General features: G+C 45.2%; 1 protein-coding gene across 7 annotated transcripts in view; it reads right to left on the bottom strand.

The window, feature by feature from the left end:
* Positions 1–1893: 1893 nt before the first annotated feature.
* Arhgef10 (Rho guanine nucleotide exchange factor 10) overlaps positions 1894–22527 on the bottom strand; it is a 100257-nt gene continuing 79623 nt past the window's right edge. For all 7 annotated transcript variants that reach the window (XM_045130738.1, XM_045130736.1, XM_045130737.1 and 4 more), the window contains 3 exons: positions 10712–10886; positions 4908–5030; positions 1894–3014 (listed from right to left, as the gene is read on the bottom strand). In XM_045130738.1, the coding sequence (XP_044986673.1) occupies positions 2497–3014; positions 4908–5030; positions 10712–10886 (816 nt within the window). In that variant the 3' untranslated portion in view covers positions 1894–2496. The remainder of the gene's footprint in view (positions 3015–4907; positions 5031–10711; positions 10887–22527) is intronic.

Raw genomic sequence — 22527 nt, 5'->3', positions numbered from 1 at the left:
AGAGACAGACCTCAGTTGAATGGTGGAGGGAAGGTGCCCCACATCCATGCTTGCATTGAGAATGCTAACACCTAGACTCCAACAGAAAAGGCGCCAAGGTGACCAATCTGTGGAACATCTGGCACATCTCCTAAAAAGGATACTACCACAGGCCAGAAAGAGACTCATCCATGTCTCAACAGAGATTAGTGGCAAGAGCTTTGAGGTGTCCTGAGGACTGCATGCATCCCCGATGCTATGGCCAACTGCCTAGCACCATGGCTGACTCCCTCTGGCCATTCTGTTCCCCAGCGACACCCCTTGGGGTAGACAGTCTGGTGGGTGACCGCACAGACCTAGAACATCTTGCTCCTAATCCTAATCCAAGAGTGGATGGCTGACCTTGTCATTCTCAGCCTTCTGGGGGAAGATGTCCTTGCATGGTACTCACAGGGCCTTCCGTAGGACTGTGAACACTTGGCCCTGAAGCCCCAGCTCAGTTCTGCTCAGGCCCTTGCCTCCTGGTTGTCCAGCCTCTCGGGACAGATGGGGACAAGGACCAGAAACAGACACAGACGTTCAGCCATAGGTTCCCATCTTTCCTGGGCTCACTGAGGTGAATACCTGGGCAGGCAGCATTCAAGACTCTGCAGAAGAGACAACGATCACTACAAAAGTGCTGACTTTTGTTCACTGCTGTGCCATCCCCAGGCCTAACAGAGCTTGATACGACTTACGCCACACAAAGGGCTGGAGAAGCTGGGTACCAGTTGGCTTTAATATGCATCACTGTTCAGTGGGTGCTGACACACCTGCTTCTTTCAAACCCAGGATGCATGGGGCACAGATGACAACAGGGCTGACTGTCCTTCTGGCTCCAGTTTCTGCCCTGCTGGGTGCTCATCTCCCAGCTTGCTTCCTCGGTGTCAGCAGAAGCCAGGAAAGGCAGCAATCTGTGACAGGGGCGATTCTGTGTACATCTTGCACTCTGGCACGGAATGCTTCTGGCATCCACCTTCTGGGCCCAGTGAGCTCCTTTCTTACATCTCTTCTGTTTCTCTTATAGGGGTTTGCCCTGATCTTGCAGAATATCAATAGGATGGAGGTGTTATATGAAAATTGTGGGTCATACATCAGGAGAACTGGCAAGTGCACCAGTCCCTGGAGGGTTCTGGGCCACCAGTGTCTTGTCTTCCACAAACACCTGGTCTCTGCAGCTGGCCACTGCTATGCCCAGGGAAGACAGGCAGACCAGCCCCTCCCTCCTGAACAGAACCACCTTTTTATATTTTATGAGGGAAAACACGTAACACTGCATTTTAAAATAAAAGTATTTATTTTATCAAATAAGATAGCAGCTAACAGTTTAAGGAAGCTTGGGAATATATATGCAATTCAGAAAATATTTGGCTAAGTCAAAATTAGAGGTTTTAGTCTGTAAAGTGCTGAGAATTCTGTTTCTGGTGAATACTTGTGTTAGAATACTTGTGTTTTTCTCCTTGTCATACATCCAGTAAGTTAAGCAATGGTGTAGAAATACAGGTGGGGTGAACAGTTCAGTTACTCATGCCCCTCAGCACATGGAGCTGGCTCAACAAGTAAACTCCTTGCCTTCTGCAGGGCAGGCATGGGGACGGGCCACCACGCCAACAGCACCACAGCCTCTCAGAAGGAAAATCCAAATGTGGACAGCGTCCTGTCAGCAGGTGCACAGAATCATACAGGACACACTTTCCCCATGTTCTCTGCAAGACTACACCTATGTACTTCCCACACCAACATTAATATGACACACATGAGAAGGTGGGCACAATTTGGCATTGATGCTGAAGTCCAAATATTGATAGATTTTGAGCATTTTGGTCCAAAGCGAAGATTACCTGCGAAAGGCTATAGATAGCATTCACTAAAATATTAATTATAGCCATTAACTTTAATTAAAATGCAATATAAACATGTTATTTGTTAAGTGTACAGTACATACATCAGACCACTTTGGAAAGCCTGGCTCACTTCCAAACAAACCACCCTGAATGGGATGTGTGACCTGGCTTCCTAAGCTGTTATGAATCTTACTCTGGAATTAAAAAGTACAGGATATAAATAACAGCAGTGAATCTGAGTCAAGTAAAATGATTTTAAGAACTGTTAATAACCTCCTACCCTACTGGATGCTACATTTCCCCATCAATTCCCTAGGAAGACATGGTATTGAGCTGATGAGACAGCGTGCTTTGAATTTTGTGGGCGGGGGGGGGGCGACAGAACAGAGTGGCATCATCACTGGACTTCGCTCCATGACTCAAGAGCTGCAACCTTCCTCTGCTTCCTTAGTATCTCTGGCTGTGGCTGGGCAGGGATGGTCCGACAGGAAAGCTGGGCAGAATACTATGCCTTTCATCCCCAATCTCTATTTTCAGTTAGTCCAAACAACATGGACACAGCCCCGGCCACTCAGCCCACACCCTGCTGAGCATGATGCCTGTCTGCCATCCCAACATTGGGGGAGGCCTCTGGCTATGAGCTCAGCAGTGGGATCTGCCACACCATCACAGAGGACACCAGGTCTTCCTGGGGTGGCTGCCTCGCCTTCCTGTGCACACGCCGGTGGCCCTGGCCCCCGCACACCACCAGCGCCGAGCTGGCCTTAGCTCTCCTGCAGCGCTGAGCTCTGCTCCTTGAGGAGGCGCTGGGGTCCTTCAGAAGGTCACAGAGGCTGCTGTCCACCGACCTGTGCTCTAGCGAGCTGGAGCCATGGGACATGTTCAGCGACCCTGATGATGAAGACAGGTCACTCTTCTGCGCTGTCAGTCCCAGTGAGTCCCCCAACCAGACGGCTGTGTTGGAGTCACCCTGACTTGGACAGGATGTGCCCCCTTCACCAGATAGTGCGTCTTTGGGGTCTTCATCCTGGGACTCAGGGCCGGGAGGTGGGCTCTCCCTAGCTCTGTCCTTGTCACTCTTCTGCAAGGCTGTGGCCATGACAATGAACCTCACAGGCCCATTGTGTGCATGGTATGAGACCATGCCTCTTCCTGAGGGGAACAAATAAACATCTGTAAGAACAGATACTGCTGCAAGGAAACAGGAAGTGCAGGGTCTAGCACCACACCCCACCTAGGCAGCTGCTCTGCAAGCCACTCTAACACTGGGTGATGGTCAACACCAAAACACCTCTGGGTCACCCTCTTGTGGACTTTCAGCAGTCTGTCCTTCTCAGAATGCAGGTCTAGCACATACTGCACTTTTGAACTTTAAAAAAAAAGTTATTTTTCAGCTTTCTACATGAAATACCACCTCGATTATTCTAAGGAAATAAATATGTCTAGTTTTCCCAAGTTGTAATAAAGATAGCAAAGGCTAAAATGCATCTGTCTGAACAGCAAAATGTCTAGCTACCAGCAGTTTCTGTCAGTTCTCATTGAAAAAAAGTTTCTGGGGCTTGAAAAAGAATGAATTCTATAGATTCTATTAAAATTGGAACTTTCAGAGGCTGAAGAGATAGCACAGTTGGTGAAGTGCTTGCCCTGTCAGCATGAGGGCCTGAGTTCAACTCCCAGAACCCATACATGCAAAAGGCAGGCACAGTGGAACACTCTTGATCCCAGTGCTGTGCTGGGAGGTGGAGAGGGGTGGGACTCTGGGGCTCTGCCAACTAATCTAGCCTAATTGGTGAGCTCAGGCCAATGAAAAACCTTGTCTCAAAAAACAAAACAAAACAAAACAAAACAAAACAAAAAACAAAACAAAAACAAACAAACAAAAAAAAAAGGATTGTGTTCCTGAAGAAAGTCATGTTAGGTTTGGCCTCCACATGCATGTACATGTGTACCCACACATATGCAAACATGCACACACATATATGCATGGCACATATAAAACAATCAGGACATCCAAGTGGTGCAAGTCACTCATCATAGATGACAGAGACTCTTGGAGTGCTCCTGGCCTCAGAACCCCCAGTGTGCTACCTTCCATAATTTGGAAGCTCATGGGTGAGGGGTGATGACATATGTTTAGAAAATGACAGAAAGGAGCAGAAACAGGGCCAAGAGAACAATGTTGCTGAGGAAGATGCACATGACAGCCCCTTTGTAGATAAGTACAAAATTGGGAAATTAAAAACTTTCTGAGGTACAGCTTGGTAAAGAATACCAGAGAGGGCTGGAGAGATGGCTTAGCGGTTAAGCGCTTGCCTGTGAAGCCTAAGGACCCCGGTTCGAGGCTCGGTTCCCCAGGTCCCACGTTAGCCAGATGCACAAGGGGGCGCACGTGTCTGGAGTTCGTTTGCAGAGGCTGGAAGCCCTGGCGCGCCCATTCTCTCTCTCTCCCTCTATCTGTCTTTCTCTCTGTGTCTGTCGCTCTCAAATAAATAAATTAATTAATTAAAAAAAAAAAAAAAGAATACCAGAGAGTTTGACCAATGAAAAAAAGTCAATGAGAAGTTCTGTGTGCTGACTTCCTTCCTGTCCCTCCCTGCTAATCATTCTTCCCAGGTGGGCAGTGTAACAAACTTAGGTTCTCTTTTCACCACTCAACGTCTGCCATAGCTTTTCACCGCAACTCATCTCCAGGCTGCATTCTTTTCACAAGCAATAATTTTCTAAACATCTTCCTACCCCTCAGCTGAACATCTGGCTTATCTCCTGTTTCATACCATCCTTCAATCACACTGCTTCTGAATGGGGCTCTTTCCTGGGATGCCTCCTGGGGTGGAAATCCCAATTTTGCATTCCTTAGATTTGTGATCTTGAGCTGCTCCCCACAAGAGCCAACTCAGCATGAACTTCCAACAACCCAGAAGTAATGCACAACCGAGCAGGCTCCTACCAAACCTCCTTCTCTACATCCAAGAAAAACAAGAAAATAGTGCTTTAAGATGCTTAGCCATCCCGCGATGGGGCAGGTATGTGGCAGCATCCACTCACCAGTCACTTTGGGGATCCCTTGCAGACGAGGAACTGGCAGGGCTACAACAACCCCCAGGCTGGTACCCACCATTAGCAAGCCATGGCAGACGAGCAGGCTGGTCACAGACAGACGCTGGTGCCCTGGGTGAGAGAGGGAAGTGCGCTTGTGCCCTGCAGCTAGCTCAAGCAGCAGTGCTGGGTGGGCAGCAGAGCTCAGTGTGCTGTTTGAAAATGCACTGGACATCAAGGCCAGCTTCACACCAACACTGAACCTCCTAACAGGATGAGGGCCCAAAGGTGTTCATACCTGCTCTTTTGAGCCACCCTCCACCAGACAAGGAAGGTGAAGTTCTGGAGGTGTCCCGACTTAACAGCACACATGGCAGATCTGTTGTTGGCCTTGGCAGAGGGGAATCAACCCCCAAAGCATTCACTTAACCTATCTAGTTCTACATAGTGCAGCCAAACTCCCACATAACCACATATGCACAAGCCTATATGCAGGGATACACACATACACAGAGAGCCGTCCTTTACACATGAAAAGTGACCACCTATTGGCAAGGAAAGACTTCTGGGGAAAGTGGCTCTGGGTGGCACATTTCAAATGAGAGACGTTGCTTGTGAAAGAAGCTTCAAAACCTCTATGCAGAACAAGAGGGACAATCAGTCACCTCTGGTTTTCATTCCGACATTCATGTTAGTTCTTCTCCTTTTGAAGCTCCATCCTCTACATGCAGACAGTACATTCAGGAAAATTTCACTTTCACACCTACGTTATCTTAAATGCAGTAAGAATCTGGGCAACATTCCGTTGCCTTTGCAAAGACTCCCTCCCTTCAGAAGTAGATCTTTCCAGAAGAACGCACAGAACATGAAGCTCAGGGTCAGGGATGCCTGTGCCAAGAGGAGTGGCGGTCAGCATGTGGGAAGGACAGATGGCAAGGTGGGTGCTGAGAACTGCAGCTGCTTAGGTGAGTGCCCGCAGGGTCTCTCAGGGGCATCCTGTGAGCCCAAAAATGCTGACCTGAAGATGAGCCATGGGGGCTAAGAGAGAAAATTACTTTTTAAAGAATAATAAAAAGATAGTAACAGAAAGGATGGAAACAGGTGATGCCCAGATGCTACTGTTTTCTCTGCTTTGAAAATATTCATAAATGAAATAAAAACCAGCACTGGTGTCTAGCTCCTTTTTACATGGTTCCTCTTCATGTTCTGTCTCAGCCTCACTCCCCAGCAGCTGAGAGAGATGGTGAGGCCGAAGTACTGGGCCATGTGACTGCTTACCATGTTCCCTCATCTACATGTGGCCATGAGTCCAGCTCCTTATGACAAGATTCATGGTTCTTACGAGGGTCACACTGGGACTTTATTTATTTATTTATTTTTAATTAAAATTCTGGCCATCTTATTTGGCCACATCACAGAAGGGCTAAATGTGACCCACAACCTTTTAACCCTGTATCTCCTGTTTGGGGCATTTGGAATAAGACAGGAAACATCTGTGTGGGGACACTGATGCTTCTCAGGGTCTGGGGAAGTTGAGGGACATTCCCACTCTGCAGCCATGAGCTCATTCCTGTTTCCAGAGTCAAGTCCCTTCTCTAACAAATGCACCCTGTTCTACAAAGGCCCTCAACTTTGGTGTCTGCTACTGGGCCATAGTGCTTGGTGTAGTTTATGGGAGGGAGTCTGTGTAAATGGTCTCAGAACTGAATTCCAAGTGGAGGAAACAGTCCTGCTCCCCAGAAACAGATACACGCATTCCACAGGGAGACTCTGGGACCTCTGGGGAGAAGGGTAGTTTAATCACATTCTGCTGACTTTTATAAAAGCTGTGACTGCATTATCATTTCCTTTTAAAATTCTATTCATTTGGCCCAGTGTGTCTTTATCTGTAGGACCTACTGACATTTAACTCCAACAGCACAAAAAGATACCTCCATGTGTTATAGCCATACATGTGTGTGTATACCTGATACAGTACAAACACTCACCAGAGCATTTAAATTAAAACTTAAGGCAGTAATGCCTGCTGCATCTAAACACTGGCCTGAGACAGATGAGCAGACAAAGACAGAAGATGGAATGACCACTTTTTATTCTCTCTAAGGTACAGCATGTGATCCCACGCTGCACCATCCTGGGATCTCAGGAGTACTGCCAGAATATAACAAACAGAACCTGGTTCCTGGTGCAGCTGAACTTGTAAGTTACTCAGTGTGGTGGTTTGAATACAAAATGACCCTTATAGATTCTTGTGTTTGTGATTAAGCCTCATACTTAATTCCCAGCAGGTGGTGTCTTTGGGAGGTGGAATCTTGAGAAAAAAGCTGTGTCATTGCCCCCAAGGCCAACCCTGCTTGCCACACTTATCTCATTCTGTACTCTGCACCCCCCTAGCTGCACTGATGTGAAGATCTGACACCCAGCTGTCTGTTCCTGCTATGCTTTCCCTGCCAGGATCAAACGTTCCCTTAAAACTGTAAACTGACTGGGCAAGGTGGTGCAGGCCTTTAATCCCAGGCAAAGGTAGGAGGATCACCATGAGTTCAAAGCCATCCTGAGACTGCATAGTGAATTCCAGGTAAGCCTGGACTAGAGAAAGACCCTACCTCAAAAAAAAAAAAAAAAAACATACTGTAAGCTGAATACAAACACCTTCCTTTCATAAGCTCCTTCTGGTCTGGTGTTCTGTCCCAGCAATGAGAACATAACTGCTACAACACCAGGATTCCCCAGTGACCAGACCATGGGGTGGCACATCATCAACGCTACAAGAACACCAGGTATGGATGGAAGCGTGACATTATCTTCTCCAAGTTATTGGTGGGGAAGGTGTTTAAAATGTGGCATGCTGTACTACAGGTGTTCCAGTCCACTGTGGCCTGGCACACCTGACTATCCAGTAGGTCTAAGAAAGACTGAAGACATGCATAGGGCAAGATCAAGAGCCACACAGAGGAACTTGAGGCCATGCCCAGGATAGCCTGCATTAGTCGTCTGTGGCTATGACAAACTGACTGATAAACTGAATGAAGTGTCTTTTACAGGCTCATGTGTTTTGAATACTTGGTCCCCGGCTAGTGGTAATTTGGGAGAGTTGTGGAGTCTTTGGGAGATGGAGCTTTGCTGGAGGAGGTCGTTGCTGGGAAGGTTTTGGGGTATTCTAGCCCATTCCACTCTTGCCAGAGTGCACTCATTCTTGCTATTATCTCCTAGAAGATGTGACAAGATGTGATACCCATCCTCTGTTCTGCTCTGCTTTCCCTGCCATGGTGAAACTTCCCCTTGAGACTGTAAGTAAGCCAAAAGTAACCCCTTCCTATGAGCTGCTTTTGGTTGGATATTTTTTTTTCCTAGTAAAGAGATGGTAACTGCTTCCTTGACCTTACTAACTTAAAAGGATGATTTACTTTGGTAAATTTCAGAGGTTTAGGTCCAGAGTAAGACGACTCCATTGCTTTTAGGCCTGCAGAAAGGCAGATATGGTGGTGGAATGGCATAGTGGAGGAAAGGCAACTAGAAAGGAGAGGTCGGGGAGGAAGTAGAGAGGGAGAGAGAAAGGGCTGAGCACTGTGCATTCCATGGCTTGGTGCAGGGGATGGACATGCTGGAGGGTGTGAGTGCTGCTTATTGCTCTGTTCAGAGACTAGGTACCATTCCACCCTTCTCTGCTACAGGGACAAGTAAGGACAACAGCTGACAGCATAGACCAAAAGTAGCATACAGAATGCCTTTAAGTGCTGGGTAGACTTGGAGGCCACAGGGGTGAACAGTGGAGGGCCATGAGAGTTGACAGGCTAGGGAGCCCCGGGCCACCTGGTATTCCTCAGCATGGGGGGGGGGGAGGGGTGTTCATTGCTTGGTTTCAATTTACCATGCACAAAGATTATTTTTCATAAAAAATCTGAAACCCAAACTCCACACACACTTGCCAGCACCTCCCTTCTCCACTCTGTGACCGCAGGGTGATAAATATGAGGCAGACTAGGACCCCAGCCATAATTCCTGCTATGGCCAGATACATTCTTGTGGCTGGTCTCAGCATTCCAGATCCATGGTAACCACATCTGCCTCCCTAGAGACTGCAGGGCATAGGGTCCAGATTGGAGACCAGAGAGTTTTATCAGAGTAACATCCAGATACTAGTCCTTCACACATGGACAAAGGCTGCAGTACAGAGCACTCTGGCCAGATGCACGCAAGTGTTAGCAATCCATAAGTTTGACTTGGTTTCTACCCAAGGACGAGAAAAATTCCAATAGCAATCATCTGTCCTAGTGGCCAGTACTAGAGAGAAAAGCTTTCAGCTTGCTTTGGAGGGCAGATATAAGCAATTTTGGTTTTCTACACACACACACACACACACACACACACACACACACACTTTTTATTTTCTAAGTAAATAAAATACCCTACAATAAGCAATGACTTGCAACTAGCCTCATAGAACAAACCTAGCCTAGGCTCCAGATGCCTGCTTCCCCGGGTCTCAGTGTGCCACCTTTCTGCCTCAGCCTCCTCAATCCTCTACATATCAAAGGTTAGGTTCATGCATTTTATGCACTATGACCCCGAAAAGATTGTGTTTCTCTGATGCATCTAAAATGATAACTGCATTGGGTTGAAATGTTAGTATCTCCACAAACTCTCATTTTCATATTGTAGGGATGGATTAAGATATGGGGATTGAGGGAGGAGATGAGTTAGGTAAGGCCAGAGTAGGCATGGATGTGGTTCCATGATTGTCCATGAACAAGAAAGTGGTTCCTCCCAGGAACACAAGAAATCTTTATCTTGTAGCCTCCAAAATGGGGTAATTAGCATGTGCTGTCAGAAGCATCCCGCCCCAGCCAAGTTTACTGCACCAGCTGGAAGAGACTCCAGCAGCAGCTTCCCTTAGCACTTTCCCCTCCTCTGACACACCTCCACCAAGACCCAGTTTGGAACCTCCCACCAACCCCACTGTGGCATCAAGATACCTCTGAGGGACCATGTGGCTACCAGTGTGCAGGCTGACAGACACCTGTCCTGAGTTGATGTACAAATAATGCTATTTAACTCAACTCACGGCTTGAACATGGAGCTACATGGACCTTTTGGATTTCCTCTCCAAACTGCTGATCACAAGATATGAAGAGTGTCCAGCAGAGGACACCAACTGATTCTTGACCCTCTCATTCCACTAAACCTCACTCACTTTCCAAGACCATTCACTTTCTTTCTTCACTCTCTTTCCAGTAGCACATTCCTGGGCTCTACACTCCCACCTCTCTCACATTCTCTTTCCACTTCCAAGGTCAGGGCCATGAGGACATGGACACACCCTACCCAGGCCCCTCCCTGCAGTATCTTCCTCCCCAAATCTACTTCAAGCTACTGGCCCCTCTCTGTCCACAGTCTTCTGTGACTCCTGTGGGCAACACAGCTATAGTCAGGCATCACCACAGGCACCTTGGCTCTGGTATCTCCATCTGCTCTGCCATGCTCAGCATATAGGCTTCTTGTTCACAGACAGGTTATACATTTGTGCATTCAGGGTACATCATGCATGGTGCCTACACATTCATCAGCCAGCCATCTGTACATTCATCCACAGTAGCTGCACACCTACATAAATAAGGCAGAGGCGCACAGTCAGGCCATAGGCTTCACTGGCTATATGTGCTGTTCCTCCAACCTTTGTGGCAGCCCTTCCCCCATACCTGTCAGAACACTACTTAGGGGTTGTAATTCTGGGTCCTTCCATCCCATACCCGACAAACAGCACATGGTGCACAGGGGCAGTCCATCTGAGATCTCCCCTTCCCGCCCCATACCTGGCAGCATGCCATGCACTGGGGCAGCAATGTTGACATCCTGCAGGTGCTTCAGGGTTTCTGTGTGGAAGAGGCGAAGGGTGGACCCTGAGGTGAAGGCGATCCAAATGCCAACACCAGCCACAGCCATGTGGGAGATGACCATCCCTTCATCTTGGTGGGCCTCCAGCTGATTCTGGGGAGTCGGAAGGTTGCAAAGGGGCATCAGAGGTGCTGGTAGAGTTGACAACACCATATACAAGTATGCCGAGACCACACAGTAGGGCCTGGCTGAGCTCCTGAGGCCCACCAGTGTCAAGCTGTAACCCAACTCTGTGACTGTACAAGACAGAGGCCTCTGCTTCAGAATGTGGAATGACAGCCACTATCAGTGATTTCCCTGATCAAAGTGCTTCACAGAACTCAACACTATTTTCTCATCATGGAATCTTCAAGAACTGAAAAACCCGTAAATTCAAACAACATGGCCAGGGGTGGGGTGGGGAAGGGGCCGCTGAGGGACTGCCAAGCTGCTCCCCAAGGAACCACAAAGGAGAAGCCACAGCCCACTGGGAGGAGAAAGGGGGTAGGACACTGAGGCAGGATGCTCATCCTTCCCCTGCACTCCAGGTATAGACCATCTGCCTTCTTCAAATGACTCTGTGACAGTCCTGCAGCAACTGTCCTGGGGACCCCAGTGCCTGCAGCACCCTCACACCACCACACAGAATGGGACTGCCAGGACAGTTACTGCTTGGCTCTTAACTCAGCTGTCAACAAAAACCTACTCAGTTGTCCAGACCTAGAGGAGACCAGGAGGCCCAGGCTGAGTTGGCATAGCAGCACTCCAGAAGTTCAGATATCTCAGAGTCAACTTCAACCCTGTGCAGTTCTCTACATTGAAATAATTTAAAAGACTGCTGGGTAAAAAACAAAAATAAAACCAAAAACAACAACAACAACAAAAAAAACCAACAACTTCGATCTGTGTCCTTAGAGAACAAGGAGGCAGAGCAAAACTCTCCCGCACCACCAGACACCCACTGTGGAGACACTGGGCTTGCCAAGGTCACAGAGCCCCACAGCCCCCAAGGACGCCCCCAGAAGAGATGGCTGGGCAAAGCTCCACCCAGGCTCTTATTTCAATAGAAGATTTCCCTGGAAAGTGGCTGGGTCTGTATGCGGAGGGCAAAGCCAGATCAGGGGCTGTTTCCAGATGACACCCTAAAGTTGTCTCATTGGCCTCATTTCTGGCCAATGTGTGTTCTGCCGACACACAGAAGTTAAAATTGATTTGGTTTATCGATCTTGCATTCTGTGACCTTGCTGAATGTTTTAGTAATTCTGGCAGTGTTACTCTGGATTTCTTAGGGATTCTACTCAAGACCATCTCTGATTAGACAGAGGCAATTTACCTTCTTTCAACCTGCACGCTGCTCTGTGCTCCCCCAGGTGCCCCGGGAGAACATCATGCTCTGTGTGGGCCAGGAGTGGTGGGGACTGTGGCTCATGTTCTTACTCATGCTGCTACATGGACACTCCTCTTTTCTCTCCATGCCCTAAGATGCCAGTGCTGACCTCATCCTCAGCCTCCTCTACAGGCTCACGGTGAGCACAGCCTGTCCCCACTCCCACTCCCACACCACCTTCACAGGCTGTTTACTGGAGAACAAAGAGCCTGAGGGAATCAAAAAAGTCCCCACATAGAGAATGCTATGCATTGTTATTACTGACACACCACAGGTGTATTACTACAGACCACTTTGATCCAATTCAGACCACAAACTACAGGACTTTTCAGGACCTGAGGAATGAATATCACAAGTCTAGGATCCAAAAGCTATTCAGCACTTGAGACAGCTGGGGATGCCTTGGGCAGGAGCCAGCATCAGGGACTCTGGGAGGCAGCAGCTCTGAACATCATTGCCCCCACTTCATGAGATTCCACAAGGAGGTCCATGAGACCACGGTGTTAGAGGGAGGGTCTGATTGCTCTGGGTTACAGTTTTTATGGGGCAGTGAATGTTATACCTCCTGCTAGGCTGCCCAGAAACCAGTACCGACTTCTCACAGAGTAGCCTCTCTGCCAAGCCCTGGACCAGAGCAAAGTGCAGGATGTTTTCCCTCCCACAGCCTTGTTTCTCTAAGTGCAAAGGTGCTGCCTTCTGTGTAGCTCACCTTCTTCCTTCTCACTGGGCCCCACTCATGCCTGGGTATGGAATTGTCTGGAGGCAAAGGTGGCATGCTGCCCATTTGTGGCACAAGTCCATGCTACAACAGTCATTCCAGTGAGTATAGAGCCAAGCACTAACTGCCCTGGAAGTCTGTGATGACAAGCTAACGGATGGACGGCGTGTGGGACCCTGGTGTATTGAAGGGCAGGGCTGTGCTGGCTAACGTGTGTGATTCTTCTACACTGGGAAAGAGTTTAATTCTCAGTGTGGGGGAGGGGAGGACATAAACACTGGCAATCACTGTGCTGTTGCTGAGCTGTGTTCATGTCCTGAACATTCATTCTTTCTCTTTTGTGTTATTTTTCTTCTCTTTCCTTCCATCTATTTGTCTTTACTCAAACACACTGCATATTGTAGAAAATCAAGGGCAAGGAATAGCAAGTTTTATAGTTAAGTAGTTATAGTAATGAAGCCATAACCAAGGTCCATGGATCTAAGAAATGAACCTCTGATATCAATACTTGCCCAAAATCCAGAACAACTGGCCTTTTCCTAAATATCAATTACTTTAGATTCATATCAAGACTTGAAAACTTAAAAAGAAAAGGGAATTAAAGGCAAGGCAGAAAGCCATATGAGGTGGGAAAGGGAAAAGATGGTGAGCTCACCTCTGAAAGGTGAGAAGAAATGTTTCTTCATTATGTACCAATCGACTTTCCTACCTGTCCTTCATGCTTGGCAGAAGGCAGGGACACCACCTGGCAGGCAGTCTGCCCAGTGCTGTCCTAGGACACAGAATGCTCTGGCCTATGAATGGTCCTAGCCAGCCCCATAGTAGTACTTTGAGAACACCTGGGCTTCGAAGCCTGAGCGACCTCCTTCCAAAGTCCCTGGCACTCTATGTTCAACCAGGCCCAGGCATGTGCTCACAGCCTCCATGGATCTGCTCCACATGGTACAAGAAGCTGGCTCCTCTAGCAGCTGCGCCTCCGCCCCAGCTGTGAGCACTCACTGGGTCCTGGGCTGCACCCACACCTCAGCTGTGGCCTCCCACAAAACAGGAACTGAATGAATTTTATTTTCCCAGGAGAGAAGCATTTGTTTCTTTCTATAAATGTATTAAGTCATTTTGGTGCTAAAAAAAAATTAGAAAGGAGACTTTTACTTGGATCTGAATGTACTTACTCTGACCTCAGATTCCCAACGACAGACTCTCTGGAACATGACATCATAAAGCCATGATAGGGAGCTCTATGCTATCCTGGAAATATTTGGAGATGGCTATGGAGAACACCCCCCACAGTGCTCTTGGAATTAATTTATGATAAACATATGTATTTTCAGGGAGTGTCTTAAAGAAATATTATTACTTCTTGGTGGAAAAGAAATAAAATTAAAAATGTATCTTGTATTTATTACAGAAAAATCTGGTCTGATAATGACTGCTGTACTCACTCCCTTCCCACAGGGCATAGCACACAGCTCCCCCTATTCTTCCAATGGTCTTTCTTCTGTCAATCTGAAAGACAATACTTTGAAGACCCTAGTCACCACCCAGGGTTATGAAAAGAGAGATGAGGCAGTACAGGAGGGAGGGTTTTCAAGGAGATGAACTCATTATGTATGTTGCTGTGACAGAAATGTGTCATTACAACCTATGAACTGTACCACAGTAAAAGTAAAAGCTGGTGTGCACTATATACGGAATGAGGATAGAATGTCAATTTAAGTCCAATGATGAAAGCAAACACACCTGCTGTGGGGGTGCTGACTGTGGGGAAAGGCTATCCATTGGGGTGATGGGAGGATATTGTCAATCTCTGAATTTTCTACCCAATTCTACTGTGAACTGCTCTAAAAATTAAGTTATTAATAAAGCATGCATCATCAGTGAGGCTAAGGGTGTGTGTGAGTGTGAGAGTATGTAGCAATAAACCATGCAGTCGTCAATGAGGGTAAAGGTGTGTGTCCGTGTGGGTGCGCACACACTGCTTGTTTGTATTTCTGTTCCTGTAAACTGTCTTTCCAGGTCTTCTGAACACTTCCTGTTAGGTTGCTTGTTTCTTCCTTGAAGTTTAGTAAGAACTCTTGACGGATTAAGTACAAAACATTTTAAGTGACTCGGTGGATGGATTAAAATGTTTGCTGTAAGAACACTGGTACCTGAGTTCGGAGCCCCAAAACCCACTCAAAGTTTGTTGCTAAGCCGGGCGTGGTGGTGCATGCCTTTAATCCCAGCACTCGGGAGGCAGAGGTAGGAGGATCGCCATGAGTTCAAAGCCACCCTGAGACGACATAGTGAATTCCAGGTCAGCCTGGACTAGAGTGAGACCCTACCTCAAAAAAACAAAAACAAAACAAAATAAAAAGTTTGATGCTGTCCTGCATGCACCTGTAACCCCAGTACACCTACAGGGAGATGCAAAGGTGACTCAGAAGAATCCCCTGGAGCTCCTGGATAAGCTAGCCTGGCCAACACAGTGGCAACTCTGCCTCAACAAGGTTAAAGGTGAGAACTGACATTGGTCACTGTCCTCTGACCTCCCCACATGTGCTGTGGCACACGTGTGCTCTCACTCAAACACATGAACATTCACATACCCAAGTGAGTAAATAGATAAGTAAATAAACATTTTCATACAACTGGATATAAAAAGGACATTGCTTTACATTTTCTTTCTTTACTGGGACTTTTCTTCACATTGTTTTTTTCTTTATTAAAGCAACTTCTGTGTGTCTGGCATCCCAGAGAGGCTCCCTGCCCTGAAAATCATAAAACATTCTAACACCCCTGCTTTATGTCTTATTATGGTTTCTGTTGTGTTTAGAAGGTGAAGGTGGGCTGGTCTTGTGTATGGCTGGCTAGTCCTCTCCTGACCCCAGCACGATCCCCTGGCTCACTCATGTGAAGTGACACGTCAGTCAAGAGCTAATTTCCTACACGTCCCTGAGGATGGTAAACACCAAACGAGTTTTTTTTTTTTTTTTTTTTTTTTTTATTTTTATTTTTTTTTATTTTTATTAACATTTTCCATGATTATAAAATATATCCCATGGTAATTCCCTCCCTCCCCACCCCCACACTTTCCCGTTTGAAATTCCATTCTCAATCATATTACCTCCCCATTACAATCATTGTAATTACATATATACAATATCAACCTATTAAGTATCCTCCTCCCTTCCTTTCTCCACCCTTTATGTCTCCTTTTCAACTTACTGGCCTCTGCTACTAAGTATTTTCATTCTCACACAGAAGCCCAGTCATCTGTAGCTAGGATCCCCATATGAGGGAGAACATGTGGCGCTTGGCTTTCTGGGCCTGGGTTACCTGACTTAGTATAATACTTTCCAGGTCCATCCATTTTTCTGCAAATTTCATAACTTCATTTTTCTTTACCGCTGAGTAGAACTCCATTGTATAAATGTACCACATCTTCATTATCCACTCATCTGTTGAGGGACATCTAGGCTGGTTCCATTTCCCAGCTATTATAAATTGAGCAGCAATAAACATGGTTGAGCATGTACTTCTAAGGAAATGAGATGAGTCCTTTGGATATATGCCTAGGAGTGCTATAGCTGGGTCATATGGTAGATCAATCTCTAGCTGCTTTAGGAACCTCCACACTGTTTTCCACAATGGCTGGACCAGATTGCATTCCCACCAGCAGTGCAGAAGGGTTCCTTTTTTTCCACATCCCCGCCAACATTTATGATCATTTGTTTTCATGATGGTGGCCAATCTGACAGGAGTGAGATGGAATCTCAATGTAGTTTTAATCTGCATTTCCCTGATGACTAGTGAAGTAGAACATTTTTTTAGGTGCTTATATGCCATTCGTATTTCTTCCTTTGAGAACTCTCTATTTAGCTCCTTAGCCCATTTTTTGATTGGCCTGTTTGATTCCTTATTAGTTAACTTTTTGAGTTCTTTGTATATCCTAGATATTAATCCTTTATCAGATATATAGCTGGCGAAGATTTTTTCCCATTCTGTAGGTTGCCTCTTTGCTTTTTTCACTGTGTCCTTTGCGGTGCAAAATCTTTGTAATTTCATTAGGTCCCAGTGGTTAATCTGTGGTTTTATTGCCTGAGCAATTGGGGTTGTATTTAGAAAGTCTTTGCCAAGACCAATATGTTGGAGGGTTTCCCCTACTTTTTCCTCTAGCAGTTTCAAAGTTTCCGGTCTGATGTTAAGGTCTTTAATCCATTTGGACTTAATTCTTGTGCATGGCGAGAGAGAAGAATCTATTTTCATCCTTCTGCAGATATTTATCCAGTTTTCAAAACACCATTTGTTGAAGAGGCTGTCTCTTCTCCAATGAGTATTTTTGGCATTTTTATCGAATATCAGGTGGCTATAGCTACTTGGGCTTACATCTGGGTCCTCTATTCTGTTCCACTGATCTACATGTCTGTTTTTGTGCCAGTACCATGCTGTTTTTGTTACTATGGCTCTGTAGTATAGGTTAAAATCAGGTATGGTGATACCACCAGCCTCTTTTTTGTTGCTCAGTATTATTTTAGATATTCGAGGTTTTTTATGATTCCAAATGAATTTTTGGATTGTTTTTTCTATTTCCATGAAGAAAGCCTTTGGAATTTTGATAGGGATTGCATTAAATGTGTAGATTGCTTTAGGTAAGATTGCCATTTTCACGATATTGATTCTCCCAAGCCAGGAACAAGGGATGTTTCTCCACTTTCTAGTGTCTTCTGCAATTTCTCGCTTGAGTGTCTTAAAGTTCTCATTGTATAGATTCTTTACTTCCTTAGTTAGGTTTATTCCAAGGTATTTTATTTTTTTTGATGCAATTGTGAATGGGAGTGATTCTCTGATTTCATCCTCTGTGTGTTTGTTGTTAGCATATATGAAGGCTACTGATTTCTGTGTATTTATTTTGTATCCTGCTACATTGCTGTAGGTTTTGATTAGCTCTAACAGCTTGCTAGTAGAGTCTTTAGGGTCCTTTATGTATAGAATCATGTCATCTGCAAATAGTGATAACTTGATTTCTTCCTTTCCAATTTGTATCCCTTTTATGTGTGTCTCTTGCCTTATTGCTATGGCTAGGACTTCCAAAACTATATTAAATAGAAGTGGGGACAGTGGACACCCTTGTCTTGTTCCTGATTTTAGTGGAAAAGCTTCCAGTTTTTCCCCATTTAGTAATATGTTGGCTGTAGGCTTGTCATAAATAGCCTTTATTATATTGAGATATGTTCCTTCTATTCCCAGTCTCTGTAGGACTTTTATCATGAAGGGATGTTGGATTTTGTCAAATGCTTTCTCTGCATCTAATGAGATGATCATGTGATTTTTGTCCTTCAACCCATTTATGTAATGTATTATATTTATAGATTTGCGTATGTTGAACCATCCCTGCATCTCTGGGATAAAGCCTACTTGGTCAGGGTGAATGATCTTTTTGATATACTCTTGTATTCTGTTTGCCAATATTTTGTTGAGAATTTTTGCATCTATGTTCATGAGGGAGATTGGTCTGTAATTTTCTTTTTTTGTTCTATCTTTGCCTGGTTTTGGTATCAGGGTGATGCTGGCCTCATAGAAGGAGTTTGGTAGGATTCCTTCTTTTTCTATTTCCTGGAAAAGCTTAAGAAGCAATGGTGTTAGCTCTTCCTTAAAAGTCTGGTAAAATTCAGCAGTGAATCCATCCGGGCCTGGGCTTTTTTTAGTTGGGAGATTATTGATAACTGCTCGGATCTCCATGTTTGTTATAGGTCTATTTAAGTGATTAATCTCATTTTGATTTAATTTAGGTAGGTCATATAGATCAAGGAAATCATCCATTTCTTTCAGATTTTCATACTTTGTGGAGTATATGCTTTTATAGTATGTCCCTATAATTTTTTGAATTTCTCTGGAATCTGTTGTGATGTTACCTTGTTCATCTCTGATTTTATTAATTTGTGTCTCTTCTCTCTTTCTTTTGGTCAGATTTGCTAAGGGTTTATCAATCTTGTTTATCCTTTCAAAGAACCAACTCTTTGTTTCATTAATTCTTTGGATTGTTCTTTTTGTTTCTATTTCATTAATTTCTGCCCTAATCTTTATTATTTCTTCCCGTCTACTACTTTTTGGTTTGCCTTGTTCTTCTTTTTCCAAGGCTTTAAGGCGAAGCATTAGGTCGTTTACTTGCGACCTTTCTAATTTCTTAATATAGGCACTTAAGGCTATAAATTTACCTCTTAGAACTGCCTTCATTGTGTCCCAGAGATTTTGGTATGTTGTGTTCTCATTATCATTTGACTCTATAAATTTTTTGATTTCCTTTTTGGTTTCTTCATTGACCCACTCATCATTTAGTAGTGTATTGTTTAGCTTCCATGATTTTGTGTATGCTCTATAGCCTTTCTTGCTACTGATTTGTAGTTTAATTCCATTGTGGTCAGATAGAATGCAAGGAATTATTTCAATTTTCCTGAATTTGTTAAGATTTGCTTTGTGTCCTAATATATGGTCTATTTTAGAGAATGTTCCATGTGCTGCTGAAAAGAATGTATATTCTGCAGCCTTTGGATGAAATGTCCTGTATATATCTGTTAGGTCCATATCTTCTATGACCTCATTTAGTCCAGATGCCTCTCTGTTTATTCTTTCCCTGGATGACCTGTCAATTGATGAGAGTGGGGTGTTAAAGTCACCCACCACCACCGTGTTTGGTGTTATCTGTGACCTTAGTTCTAATAGTGTTTGTTTGACGAATTTGGGAGCCCCCATGTTAGGTGCATATATGTTTAGGATTGTAATGTCCTCCTGTTGGAGTGTGCCCTTAATCAAAATAAAGTGACCTTCCTTATCTTTTTTGACTAACTTCGGACTAAAGTCCACCCTGTCTGATATTAGGATAGCAACCCCTGCTTGTTTTCTAGGCCCATTTGCTTGAAACACCGTCTTCCAACCTTTCACCCTAAGATAATGTCTATCCTTTGTAGAAAGGTGAGTTTCTTGAAGACAACAAATTGTAGGATCCTGCTTTTTAACCCAGTCTGCAAATCTATGTCTTTTCGTTGGGGCATTGAGACCGTTGATATTAAGAGATATTATTGAAAGGTGTGTATTTATGTTTGCCATTTGTGTGTGTGTGTGTGTGTTACTTGTTCTACCTGTGCTCTCTTCTGTTAACTGGTATTTGAGTATGGCTGGTTTTTTCTAGGTTCCTTATATGTGTGCTTTTCCTTTTGTTCAGCATGGAGGATTCTATCAAGTATTTTCTGTAGAGCTGGTTTTGTCTTCAGATATTCCTTTAACCTGCTTTTGTCATGGAATGTCTTTATTTCTCCATCTATTTGGATGGATAACTTTGCAGGATAAAGTAACCTTGGTTGACAGTTGTTATCTTTCAGAACTTGGAATATATCACTCCAGGCCCTTCTGGCTTTAAAAGTTTGTGTTGAATAATCTGCTGTAATCCTGATGGGCTTGCTTTTGTAGGTAACTTGATTTTTCTCTCTAACTGCTTTCAATATTTTTTCTTTGGTTTGTGTGTTTGGAAGTTTGAGTATAATGTGGCGAGGAGAGTTTCTTTCTGGGTTTTGTCTGGCTGGGGTTCTAAAGGCTTCCTGTATCTGTATTGGCACCTCTTTCCCAATTTGGGGAAAATTTTCCTCTATGATTTTGTTGAAGATGCCTACTATGCCTCTGGAGTGGAATTCTTCTCCTTCTACTATGCCCTGAATTCTTATATTGGATCTTTTCATAGTGTCCCGAATATCTTGAAATTCCCACTCATACTTTTCTATAAGTTTGTCTTTCTCTTTGTTGGACTGCATTAGGTCTGCCACCTGATCTTCTAGCTTAGATATTCTGTCCTCTCCCTCATCCATCCTACTGGTGAGATTTTCTACAGAGTTTTTTATTTCATTAACTGTGTTCTTCATTGCTAATAATTCTGACTGGTTTTTCTTTATTATTTCTATTTCTCTATTTATGTCTTGTATTGCCTTCTTTATTTCATTAAATTGGTGTCCTGCCTCTTCTTTGATTCCTTTGATTTCCTCTTTGATTTCCTCTTTGATTTCTTCTTTGGTTGTATTCATGTGTTCTTTGACCTCTTTGAACATATTTATAATTATTCTTTTGAACTCTTTCTCAGGCATTTCCTCTAACTCTTTCTCACTGGAGGACATTTCTGATGCATTAATACTTTTAGGTGGATTTATATCGTCTTGCTTTTTAGTGTTTCTTGTGTTATAATGTATATATTTTTGCATCTTGGATTAAGTTAATGCTTGGATTTTCTAGCTAGCTGTGTATTCTTAGCTGTATCAATTGATTTGGTGTAAAATATTTTCAGGGTAGGACCTTAAGGTATTAGGTGTGGCTCTTAAGACTCTCAGAGTATCTACAAAGATGTTCTTAGGGGTTGAGTTTCCCTGCTATAGGAGTATTCAAGCAGGCTGAGTGGAATAATATACTGGTAGATTCTAAAATTTAGCTAAACACTGTACCCATTCCATCAACAACAGCCCCGAGTATGTATGCAAGAGTAGTTATTATAATGACCAGATCCTCTATCAACAAAGAGGTTTAGATTTCTGGTCTGTTGAGGTATCCAAGTCAGCTTGTGACCAGGTGAGACCCTTCCCTGGTGCAATCCCAGTTACCTTGGGTGATTGTGGTCTCAGTCAAGTTGCTGCCTGGGTCGTCGGGCTGCTGTTCTGGTTTCTGGAGCTGGGCACTGGCTTTTCCTACGGGGCAAACTGGGCCGCCTCTGCAGCTGTTGTAGGTGCCTCCGCCGGAGCCCCCACCACTGCTGAAGCTGCCGTTGTCGTGTCCACCGCTGCTGCTCACCCCGAAGCCGCTGCTGTCCTGGGTCCGCTGCTGCTGGGGCCACTGGTACCGGTGCTGGAGCCGCTGAAGTTGCTGCCAAATTCTGCTCCTGCTTGGGTCCCGCCGTCAGCCCAAGTTGGCGTGGCCGGGTCCCGGGCCGCTGCTGTGTTCGCTGGAGCTGGGTTCAGGCGGCAGGGGAGGGGAGGGAGCCGCGGCTGTTCTGGTTGTATCGTGTGCTTTTACCTCGCGGTCTGCTCCTCCCTCCGTTGCTCGCTGCCGCTCTCCCCTCACGTTTCCCGAGTTGCGGAGAGCGCGGTGTGAGGGGAAAATCCCACACCTGGCTTGTCCTGCGGCTCGAGTCGAGAGACCGGCGGTTTTCTGCCGCTCCGCGGTTGCGGCGGGTAGCCGAGCGGCCCGGAGCCGCTGTTCCCGGCTGTGCAGGCTCTGGATGCTCTATAACTCTTCCACTTCTCCGCTGCCGCCTCAACTTCCTATACACCTCACTTTTTAGTAAAAGTGTGTATTTTGCTGAGTTTATTTTGGTCTTTCCCCCCCCAGGCTGTTTTGGCGTGGTACCTACGCCGCCATCTTAACCGGAAGTCCCCAAACGAGTTTTTAAAGCAGTGTTTCCACTACTTAGCAGATGAACCATGAGCAATAATTTCCTGGATACACGGTGAGAAAACAGTTGAACTTTCTAGGTGATCTTGTCTGTCTAAGCGAAATCCTAAAGGATCTTTTTTCACACATAGACCCAGGAAAGTGCCAGTCTCTGCCTGATGCCCTCATCACTGGCAGCCTCAGTTGCTGTAGAAAGGCACCATTTACAGCAGCATGACTCAGCGCTACAGCCTGCATCTTCACGC

Source organism: Jaculus jaculus, chromosome 12 (genome assembly GCF_020740685.1).
Source record: "Jaculus jaculus isolate mJacJac1 chromosome 12, mJacJac1.mat.Y.cur, whole genome shotgun sequence".
Classification (NCBI taxonomy): domain Eukaryota; kingdom Metazoa; phylum Chordata; class Mammalia; order Rodentia; family Dipodidae; genus Jaculus; species Jaculus jaculus.
This window is presented reverse-complemented; position numbering and strand designations above follow the sequence as displayed.